The sequence below is a fragment of the Mastacembelus armatus genome, chromosome 15 (assembly GCF_900324485.2).
Source record: "Mastacembelus armatus chromosome 15, fMasArm1.2, whole genome shotgun sequence".
In the NCBI taxonomy this organism is placed as follows: Eukaryota; Metazoa; Chordata; class Actinopteri; order Synbranchiformes; family Mastacembelidae; genus Mastacembelus; species Mastacembelus armatus.
The window spans coordinates 8898868-8909981 of record NC_046647.1 but is presented as its reverse complement, the minus strand read 5'-3'; the positions used below and the strand labels follow the sequence as shown (position 1 = coordinate 8909981).

The following is an 11114-nucleotide window of genomic DNA, read 5'->3' as shown; positions in this document are numbered from 1 at the left end:
TCTTCCAAGAGACACACTTTCAACCAGACCTACTCCCTTCCCCTATGAGCTGCTCCACATCTCTGTCCTGCACACACAATAAAGCCATTCAAAATGTATTCATGCAAGTTCATATGCTTCACCATGTTGGCTGGAAACATAAATACTACCCTTGCAAGATGGCAAGTCAACCTTGTTCTGGCAGTGTCTGTATTTTTATTCACCATGGTCCTTAACATTCTGTGCTACAAATCTTGGTTTCTGCTTTTCTTCAATCCTGAGGAACTTGATCCTTGATTTATACACACAACACGTTCCATTCAACAAAACGACTCTCCAGCTCTCCAAGCAGATAAAAACTGCCCACACACCATATTTCAAAACTGTAAATGCTTTAGATTTTCCTGTGCATTGCTACTGCCATCTACTGGCACACTAACAATCAGAAACTTAGATAATTTTCATGTTTTATTGAAGGATTTAAACACAAAAACGTCCAAATATGAAAGACTGGAATATAAAAATTATATATGACTGACATTGCAATAATTTCAGAATGACAATATTTTTCAAAAAGCGTTTAGTGTGGACACTGACATCTATATCAAATGTGCAGCAATATGTAATAACTCCTCTACATACCTGTGTTTTATTTCACCTTGATTATCAGCACACCCCCAAAAACACATAACATCTTGTGAGGGAAATAAAGAAAAACAGACGACGAGAAAATATGAACAAAAAACATTTTCACAGAACCGCAAACCTGACCTCCAAGCAGTATGATAGATGGGGATTATAGTCATCTGGTGCTAAAGCTTGAGTTCTATCATAGCCAGCGTCACAAATGTCACTAAACAGTACACAAAAACCAGTGTTTATAATCACTTTACAGAAAAGAAGTAGCAGATTTTCATCTCACAGATGTGCACACATTTCATTCCACGTCGTCTTCTGTTAAAGGCTGAGAACTGATGATTCGCTGAAAAAAAGAGAAAATTGTCTTTTAGAGGCTGTGGTAAAAACAAAAAAAAAAAGAAAGAACATGGGAAGAACAACAAATTTGTGAAACTTTTCCAAATAAAATCGCGTAGGCCATTGGAGCCTTTGTTCTGCGATGTTAGGACTTCTGTCTTAGAGGTGAAATAACTGAGAGCTACTAACACCAACTCCCAGTTTTGGATGATTCTAAGATTGATCTTGCATCCTTTCTTGTCCCAGACGCTACCAAGAGCAACTGGGGGGTTTTCAAGGATGCTCTGCCAATAAACAACCACAATGAAACTTAGATGCAGGAAATCCTCACCTGGCTGATGCTGGGCAGTTTAGTGAGCAGCATTTGGAAGACTGGGGCCGGCAGCGTCTGCTGGAGTACCTGAAGCAGCTGCTGAGGCTGCCCGCATACTGCAATCGCACTGGTCAGGTGGTCCACACCTTTGTCGACTTCACCTGGGACGGGATTAGAAAAAGTTTAGAAAACTACACCCAAATAATAAACCATGAAAAAATACAGCGGGTTAGTTGTAAGTGGCTGAAGACATGTAGCTACCTTGTGAGAGGAGCTCCTCTCCCAGCTGGATCTCTTCCAGAAAGAATTTCTGAACAGCTTCTGGATCCTTCAAGTCAGGCAGCTTTAAAGTTAACAGAGTATCAGAAATGCAAATATAGGCCCCACTAGAAAACAGAAATAAAGTGAAATCGATTGTCACATGTCCTACCCTTACAAGTCCAGACTTCTCACTAGAAATCTTTTGTTTTCTTCTACCTATGAGAAAAGAAAAAGTGGCTTTAGACTGCGCTTATCTATTAGTTGTGAAACACGTGGTTACAAACTACCGTATTTTCCAGACTATAAGTGGTACCGGAATATTAGTCGCTTTTAGCAAAAACAGCGTTGTTGAACAGAAAAAAACACACACAGTATACACACGTACAGACCACTGTATAAGTAGCACTACAAGCCAGAGACGTTTTTTTAAAAAGTTCTACTTATAGCCCAGAAAATACGGTAAGCTGCTAGCTACAGCACATTTCACTCAAGGTCCTTATATCGTGACACAGTCTATGAAAATTAAATCAGAATAAAATAGTTATTTAAAAGTACATGTTAACAGTGACTATGACGGGGTTCTTTTTAACACGTTTTCGTCCCTTGCTGAGTTTCCCCACATGGACTCCGCTCAGCTAACTTCCTTTGCTCCCACCACTCAAACACTTACGTTCACGTAGCTTTTCCTTGAAGCGAGGGTCACTCCTTCGCTTTCTGTCAAAATAAACACAGTAGGCGATGAAAAGAGCTCCACACACCCCGGCGACAACCGCACTCGTCCTGCCGCTCATCATATTCCGCTCACAGGCATGACACGCTGCAAGGACTTAGCGGCTAGCAGCTAGCACGCTGCTCAGGAAGTGCTAGGGGAAGTACGGAAATCGTGACGCAAGACGTAACGTTGACGTTCACGGGTTAACGTGACCAAACGTGCACGTACTCAGAAACTATATTTAGAAGCGTCTAAAATGATTATATATTTAACAATGCATCAAATAAATTAATAAATGTAGTGTAGCAAAAAGTACAATATCATCCTGCTTAAAAAGGGAGTTTAAAAGTTTTTCTCCAAAAATGAAGCATAATAAACTATAAGATAAAGTGTCATGTAAGGCAAAAATCCCTTAGACATACTGGCAAACGTTACTTCCTCCAAGAATGGCAGAAGACTGACTGAGTACTTCACAAACTATGGCATTTATTTCAAACAGAGGCTTCTGCTTTGCTTACATTTTTACAATAAATTACACAATGACCATCATCAGATGAGCCTAATAAATACTATTGAGCATTTTTCAATAAGCTCCATTACTTTCTCTTTATCTATGATCAAGACCACATACAGGTTCACACAGCTTTAGCTTCAGGCCATGTACTGCTTGAAAAATAGTTCAGCCTCATCCAGAGTCACCATTCTCCTCTTAGAAGCGCGAGCTACGGAAAAACAAACCAAATTACAAACTTATGCAAAACATGACATTAAAAAAAAAAAAAAAAAGGAAGAAAAAAATATCAAATGTAACTGATGAAAGAGGCAGAAAAGAAAAACAAAGTCAAATTTGCTCCTACAGTTGAGCAAAAAGACAAAAGAACAAAGAGAGAACAAACATGCTGTAACCCTCAGTATTTACACTCAAACTACAGTTAAAACCGTAAAACTGTCTGTACAGAAAAGTACATGTTATTAACAGTGCAAGATATTAAATAGCTTGACTCAAAACACTTCTCAATATACAAATGTATAACAAAAGCATACAATTACATACAAGTGCCAAACAAAACGCAACTTCAGGTTATCATACAGCAGGGGTCTATACAAAGGAAACACTGGAGATGTCTTCAGAAATGTGTACACATAACGTCGATTTATGATATAAATGCACATTTACAATATCTTTACCTTTAATCTGGTCATAGTACAGGAAACAGAACCAAACATTTTTGGTAAGGATGAGTATGAGAAGAAGCTGGCATGTCATTAATGATCATGAGTAAAACTATTTGTCAAAAAGTATATGAAGTTTTCATTAATGAAGCAGAAATATACTGAATTAAATAACTTCATATTGTTTGAAACACTGCAAATGTGGAATTCAGCTTCATTTGTGTGTTCTGCAGTACTGAGTACATGCTGTAAATACCTCCTATGGCTGCCTTCAAGTAAACTTGATCCAGTTTCAGATGTGCATCATCAAACCTTCAGTGAAGATGATGAGACTTGGGGGGTGATGGGGTTGGGGGTTATAGAGTGATAAAACATATTAAAATAAAGCAGATGGGCTTTTAAAAGGCTGATGAACTGATGTAATGTGACTGCATTCACCACCTTCATCATTGCACATAAGTTTATACTGCCAAACCCAACAGTTACACCCATGCTGAATACATATTCAGTAGTAGATTACAGGTGAATCAGTAAAGGAGTTCTGCTTTTACAAATATGCGTCTTAAATATTACCATACGCTGATAAAAACCATTATCTGTCAGACTCAGCCCTTCACTGCCTGCCCACTCATACAGCATTCTTCATTCTTTTGTAAGGGAAACGTCATTCCAGCCGACCCTCTGATTTGAGAAGAGGATCAGAAAAAAAAGTGCTGTCCTTTCTCAAAGTGCCCCATAGAGAAGAACAAAAAGGCACTACAGTATCATTCCATACTCATCCACTGAGGCCGTCAGTGGACCTATGATGGTCTGAAACCCTATCCACCGCCACCTATATGACTCAATGCAAACATGTACAGGACCATGTGCCTGCACGTGAGAGGAGGATCATCAACCACTTGAGGTTTAACCACATGAAGGCCTTTTTAAATGAAGGTGGACAGAAAAACATGGCAAAATTACATTTCATATGCAGTTGATGCCAATGTGGCAGTGTTCCTCTGAATTCCTCATGAATTATAACATAGCAAGCGAAAGCTCTACCAGGCTGAGTCATGAGGACAGAGCACAGAGGGTATTTCACTGGAAATCATCCCTTACCAATAAAACTTTATCAAACAATGGAAACAATTATTGCTTGCAAAAACAATTCTTATAAATGTTCAATTACGGAGAGCGCAAAAGACAATTTTGTAATTCTTTTTTTGACAAATTTTATCCCCCTACACAATTTTAATAAAAGTGCACTTAAGTGCAATTAGCTTGCCAAGGAAACAGTTGTCAAATAGAAAATAGTGCTTGTTATTTTTTTGTCTCTGGTCTGGATTTTTGTGCCCCAGTAGTTACAGTATGTAGGTTGACTTGTCTGTCCTGTTGAAAGGGAATGGGGGCGGTGACCCCAGGGTGCTGGTTAAGTGCTTAGTGCGGTGGCTCCTCACTGGTTCGTCCTGTCACCTGCACTCCACTGATACCCCAGAGTTTTGAGAAGAGGAGGATGAGGATGATACTGGAGGGTCAGCCAGTGTCAGCATGACAGCTGCAGTCAGTGAGCTGGAGGACGGGGAGGAGGAGGAGGAGGATGAAGAGGAAGCGGCCACAGTGCCTGCAGAACAGAAACAGGACTTGGTTATGTCCACTTGTGAGGAATGCAGGTGGAGACAACAAACAGCTCAGTAGACTCCTGGAGTGGGATGCACCTGTTCTTTGTAAATTTAGTCTCAGCCAAGTTTGAAGCTTGCCAGTAATTGCCAGTTGTGTGTAAGGAGGACTTTACACATATTTAAGAACAGCTGGTGTAACTGTGGTAATATGTAATGTTGAGATCACAAAGAGCTGACTCACTTTCTCGTTCCTTCTTCTTCATGCGCTTTCGTCGTCTGTCAATAGAGGCCACCTCAGACTTGAGGGAGAGGTAGTGGTTCCTGATGTCCTGAAGCTTCTCCTGAAGAAATGAAATCCTCTCCAGACTGCTCATCTTCTCCAGATCAGCTAAGTTTTAATTTAAAAAGGGCATAGACAGGTCAATATTGTGTATTTAATTGCATTTAAAACTCAACTTTAGTTCAAAAGAGCTGCTAAATTAAATAATCATTTCATCTAAATCACACACACATATAAACACAAAAAAAAAGCTGGACAAGCCTGATAAACAAGATTTTTATAATTAAGCACAACAAATTACTATAAACAAGTTCATACTGTGAGTCTTACACATCTGGAAGCTCCACTTGTACACCCGTGGCGATCTTCCATGGTTGTCTCTGTGCTGGGAGTGGTCAGAGTCACCCTGCTTGTGGTACTTATGGCTCGAGGGAGGCGATCGTCCGTGACACTTGGGTGAAGTTGCAGCCTTCACGTCTGATGTGTTGTTTTTAGAGGCAGTTGATTTGGCAGTGCCCTCAACAACGGACTGGTCCTCACTGTCACTGCTGTTGGCTGGAGGAGAGAAGACAGTGAGATCAAACAAAACGGACACTGATCAGGCTAAAACTCACATCCTTGAACACGTGAAAACTGTCATACAATGTCAAGGACTGAATAAAAATTCTGTGGCTGATATTGATGGCATTTGAAACATTCTGGCTAGGGGTGTGTGAGCAAGTCTCTCTCTCCTTACCTGTTTTCCTATTCTTTTTGGGAGGCACACCTAGGCTCTTGCGGTTTGGCTTGTGTTTCTTTGAGGTTCCACCTGTCTGTGATTCTTTCTGCCGCTTTAGACTTACAGCTGCTACAAAGAAAGTGCAAAATGTCAGCAAGTATTTCCTTAGTAAAAATACTGTCACTGAAAAATTACCTGATACCGTAGGGTTTGCTGTTATTTGTACCTTTGGACTTCTGCTCGCTCTCTTGTTGGCTGCTGCTGCTCAGCTCAAGGCTGCAGCTGCTGCTGCTGTTGCAAGAGAGGCTGACATCAAACACCTTTGAGGGGGAACCTGCCCCTTCATCCTGAGGGAGGTCCTGCTCTCCACCCAGACTTTCCACTTCCACTGTGCTGCTATCAGTCTCACTGCGCCCTCCTGCCACTTCCTCTTGTATGGGTCCTGGAGGAAGAGCGTCAGAAGCCGGCTCTGAAGGCAAGGTTGGGGGTGTGGACGGTGGCGGGGAGGAGGGCTGTGCCTGACCAGAGTCTTCTACAGCACTGCCTCCTCCTGAGGGAGTCTCTGGTGTTGTCGGTGGTGTGTTGAGTACAGAGTTGCTGCCACTGCTTGGAAACTCCTGCAGTTTGTCATTCTCTATCTGCTCTTCGGAGGCCTCATCCTCAGGTCCAGCATCTGGTTCAACACGCGGCTCCTCCAGACATGAGGGTACAGGAGGGGGAGGAGAATTGGCGGCCTCTGTGTCTGAGTCGGAGAACAGCTCTTTCAAAGTTTTCTTTGGCCACTGGGCCTGGATACTGGACCACACATCCTTTTGTCCCTTAGAGCGAACAGCAGGCCGTTCCTCTGCATTCCCAGACATTTTGGTTCTCTTTTCAGGAATCTCCCAGAAACCAGCTTGTCTGCCAGTTTTGGTCTTCTCCTTCATCCCGCTGTACTTCTTGGAAGGCGAACCTTTGGCTTTGGGCCGGCTTCGCTCACATTCCTCGGCCTGGGGCTCGACCAGTGCTGTGCCTTCATCCTCTGAACTGCTGCTAGATGAGGCCCCCCTCTCCTCCCCGGGACCAGTTGCTCTATCCTCCAGCTTCCTGGGAGAGCCCCCAGGCAACCAGTCAGCACTCCTGGTGTTCCTGGTCTTAGCTTTGGATTGGCCTTTGGGGGTCCTCTCTGGTGGATTGTCAGATTTTCTCTTCCTGCTACTTGTCTCACCCTCCAACTCTGGTTGGTTTCTACGCTTCCCACCATCAGTGCTCTCTGCACTAACTGAATCCTGGCTCTTCCCTGTGACAGGAGAAGGTTTGGATCCTTCAGGAGGGGCCGTGCTCTCCCAGCGCTCTGATGTTTGTGGGGGCTCTGATGAGGCCTTTCTGCCTCTGCAACCTGGGCGATCCTCTCCATTAGGCTCTGCCTCCTCATCCTCATGCTCACTTTCGTCTGTGGACATCTCAGAGGCTGAGGCAGACAAGACAGTACCTCTGTTAGTTTCAGGAAATCAACTGGCCCAAATAAACCACTACTGAAACTACAGACTTAACGAGCATTGCTACCTTGCAGGCCATTGAGGATAGAAGTAATTTCTATAGACTTGGCTGGAGATTGCTGAGCCCCTTTGTCCTCACTCTCGTCCATCTTGGAAAAGACATCTTGACTCAGGCCACACTTGGAGCGTGGGACGCGGTTAGAGTTGGATGAAGGGCCGAGGACTTCTCTGTCATTCAGCCTCTCTAACCTGTCTCGCTCTCTCTCAGCTTTGTTCTATCAGAATTTAACAGAGTCAGTGATTCAAAAAAAAAACAAAAAAACAAAACAGCTTTAAGTTAAAAAGCTGCACTTCCTGACACATACCTTTATTTTTTTGCGGTGCTTTATTTTTGGTACATTCTTATTGGCAGGGCGGACAATCTTGTCTGCTTTGATCCATTCATCATATCTAAAAAAACAAAACAAAACAAAAAAAGGGGGGCAAGGACAAAAACAATTTCATCATTCCGATCTTTGAAAGGACCTTAAAATCTCTCACGCACCATCCACTACACAGACACCTCTACTGTCTGACCCCAACATGTTGCTGTGACACAATAAACCTCAACAGCAAAAGAAGAAATCCAGTGTTATTATGTGGAGAAAGACAAACCTTTACGATGAAGAAAGAAACAATACTGACACCGACCACCACACAAATCATAGTCAGAGTTCCAACAGTACCGAGGGAGCTACTTGGGTCGTATGAGGGAAATAAAAAGTTTCACAACATCACACACGACACACACAATGCAGAGAACATCCCACTGTCTTTTATAGAGTGCTAGAGGACCACACAACAACATTGAGACAATGAAATGCTGATTGCACTAGTTAACCTCTGTGTCATGGTACCCTAACACTCTACTTAACACTGCATTAACCCTGACCCACTGGGGAGGGGGGGGGAGGGTTGAGAGGTAGAGGTGAGTGTGGCAGCACTTTTGTTGGCCTTTCAAAGATCCAAAGGGTAGTTCATTTTAAAATATCAAGATAGTAGGATCTAAGACCTGTTCAAGCAAAACCACTGATTGGGAATTTCCAGTATAAGAGCGATTCAGATTCAGCCTGTCTGTAGATTTTATTCAGAGACAGACAGCTGGGGGACAGACAGACAGGGGATTCAGTCAAAACTGAGTGAGGGAGGCTGAGGAGTGATCCACATCAACCCAGTACTCAGTCCTGCCACTAGATGGCCCAGTGTTGTCCATAATCAGAGTACTGACGATGGGACTGGATCAGAGGAAGCAGAATTGTGAGAAAGGGATGTATCTGCTTACTGCTGCAGGGACACCAATGTAGAGGTGATCCCATGAGCTGAATTGAAAATTAAAAGATGTCTTTTTTTTTTTTTTTTTTTTTTTTTTTTTTTTTAAATAAGGTGAATATAAACGTTAGGTGATTTCTCCCCAGGTCCTGTCTTACCTGACGTTCCAGCCACAGTAGTGCACCAGGTAGAGCACCTCTCCCCCCTCCACGTCTGCCTCTTTCACAGTGGCCTCGTACGTCTTCAGATTGCGGCCTCGCCCATACCTCACCTGCACCTTCATCCCCGGGGGGTAACACTCAAACTCCTCCCCTTCCTCCCCATCCTGACTGCTGTCATCCCTGCAAGAAAAACAGTTCAGCACTTCCTGGCCCTAGGCTGCCCCATTGAACACCACAGAAGCCCACCCACAGTCATCCACCCAACTCACGTGCTGCTCCACCCCTGCCTGCCCTGTCCCAACACTAGGTCCTCATCTATAAAGAAACAAACTTCTCAGTGTATCCTACAGCACACTGCAGATTAACAACTGAATCATTTACAATTACCCAGTCAAAGAGAACATGAAGTATTTCAACAAACAAAACAGTCTTTCATGGCAGAATTTGAACATCTTGTATGGGAAATAACAACTGTTATCAGGCTATCTCACCCTATATCCACAAACAACATACTTGGGATTCTCATTCACACACACGATTTAAGAAACAAAACAGCCACAAGAGGGAGCTAGTGGGAAACAGTGAGGAGATGTAAAGCTGGAGGGTAAATGGGCGGTGCAAGAGTGCCAGTAAGTGGTTTAGGCATGGGGCCACAGGGGCAGGTTAGCACGGCAAAGCACAACTTGGCAGGCAGCGCAGCAACTTAAAGCGAGACTAGAGCATTGAGAGGAAGCACGGCTGCGAGATCCAATTTGGTCTGCTGCCACAGAGAACAGCTACGACACAGTGCTCCGCACAATCCCTATCATACCTAACTGCTCTGAGCACCTGCTTTCTGCTGACAGCTCATTTTCAACACGGCACAATAAAGAGGATGGGTTACTGGTGCAGCAGTCCAAGGAGACAACTAAAGAAAACTCTTACCGCCATAACACTAGATTTAACATGGCAACCAATGGTAAAACACATTGCACATGATCAATTTCACAGACCTGTGAAAAAGACCCCTCGGATATAAATATGACCACAAAACAAAGAAGCACAGATAAGGCATCAAACCCATTTTTAGAGCTGCAACTATCAAATAGTCAATCAACATAAAGTTATCTGCAACTACTTTAATTATTAGTTTAAGTGATTAAAAACTTTTTATTTTTTTATTTGTCAAAAAGGGCTTGGATAGCTGGTTGGACAAAATAAGGTGATGTCACATTGAACTCTTGGGAGACCAAATAATTAATGGATTCATCAAAAAGTAGCCTAATCACTAATGAAAATAATAATTAGTTGCAACTCTAAACAAATTCTAAAGTGTCACTTATATTAAGACTTTTATATTCCCCAAAACCAATATAGTGAAACCTAATTTACATTTAGTGCACTGAAAACCTAGAAAGAAAGGCTGGAGAGTCAGTCCAAGTGTGGTAGTGTTGGAGTTCAATACATTTCAAGAAAAAAAAAAAAAAAAAATTAAAATGTAAATAGCAGAAACTTACTCACCAGAGTCTCCCTTCAAATAATTAATTATCATCACTAATAAAAAATGAAACCTGAATTTTCCCATTTAAGCTAACTATAAACTAGATATCTTTGGTTACAATCTCTGCTGCTGGAATAAAAATGGGATCCTCAAGTAATACAAGTCCCATCCAGATTATGGGCTGAAAACGTCAAACGGGTTTGATACCATCGGGAACGCTCAGATCAGTTCAGCCTGCATGTTCTCTGCTTCAGTAAACCCTCACTCTAGCACATAATCTCTGAGGACCACTGATCCTGACAACAAAGCCAAAGGCTCAGGGAACCTCCCTGATTATCAGAAAGCCTACTGGTACATATGATGGTAACCAGCATGATCATACTGTAGAGCACCCACAGTTATGGGTGATAACAACAGAGACAGGGGATACAATGAGCAGCAGCGACTCATCGGGACCCACTAAAGTCCGTCCCTGGTAGCCAAACAACTTTAGCCCAAGCCTAAAAGGAGGGTGAACAAATTTAGGGCTAAACTAGACAGACAACTGTTCTAGATGCTCTGGACATGAAACAAGAGAGGAAAGGCCTAACTCAGAGCAAGCTATTCAGCAAACCAGAACAAACACTTATCGACACTGAAAGTTCCTCTTTGCTCTGACGGTTACAGCCTCTGAAG

The 11114-nt window shown here is 42.7% G+C and overlaps 2 protein-coding genes and 1 non-coding gene across 6 annotated transcripts in view; all 3 read right to left on the bottom strand.

Annotated features, from left to right (window-relative positions):
* Positions 1-434: 434 nt before the first annotated feature.
* tomm20a (translocase of outer mitochondrial membrane 20) lies at positions 435-2399 on the bottom strand. Its single transcript, XM_026309481.1, has 5 exons — positions 2199-2399; positions 1698-1744; positions 1529-1610; positions 1286-1428; positions 435-961 (listed from the first exon to the last, which is right to left on the bottom strand). The coding sequence occupies exons 1-5, from the start codon at positions 2320-2322 to the stop codon at positions 917-919; spliced, it is 441 nt and encodes a 146-aa protein (XP_026165266.1). The 5' UTR covers positions 2323-2399; the 3' UTR covers positions 435-916.
* On the bottom strand, positions 1107-1239 carry LOC113132289 (small nucleolar RNA SNORA14). The gene has a single exon (XR_003295877.1). It is a non-coding gene; the product is annotated as a small nucleolar RNA SNORA14 (small nucleolar RNA).
* A 307-nt stretch (positions 2400-2706) lies between the features above and the next one.
* Positions 2707-11114, bottom strand: part of arid4b (AT-rich interaction domain 4B) — a 37635-nt gene continuing 29227 nt past the window's right edge. For 2 of the 4 annotated variants that reach the window (XM_026308833.2, XM_026308834.2), the window contains exons 17-24: positions 8957-9139; positions 7856-7940; positions 7558-7765; positions 6239-7462; positions 6031-6141; positions 5625-5849; positions 5256-5402; positions 2707-5016 (exon numbers count right to left, since the gene is read on the bottom strand). In XM_026308833.2, coding sequence (XP_026164618.1) covers positions 4865-5016; positions 5256-5402; positions 5625-5849; positions 6031-6141; positions 6239-7462; positions 7558-7765; positions 7856-7940; positions 8957-9139 — 2335 coding nt within the window. In that variant the 3' untranslated portion in view covers positions 2707-4864. The remainder of the gene's footprint in view (positions 5017-5255; positions 5403-5624; positions 5850-6030; positions 6142-6238; positions 7463-7557; positions 7766-7855; positions 7941-8956; positions 9140-11114) is intronic. The other 2 variants (XM_026308836.2, XM_026308837.2) reach the window with 2 other exon arrangements.

Bases quoted from the DNA above. Each gene is read 5' to 3' on its own strand.
- tomm20a (XM_026309481.1), bottom strand. From the start codon at position 2,322: ATGATGAGCGGCAGGACGAGTGCGGTTGTCGCCGGGGTGTGTGGAGCT. The intron at 1,611-1,697 runs GTAGGACATGTG...TTAACTTTAAAG, and splicing joins AGAAGTCTGGACTTGTAAGG to CTGCCTGACTTGAAGGATCC. The intron at 962-1,285 runs GTGAGGATTTCC...TCTTTTTTTCAG, and splicing joins AACTGCCCAGCATCAGCCAG to CGAATCATCAGTTCTCAGCC.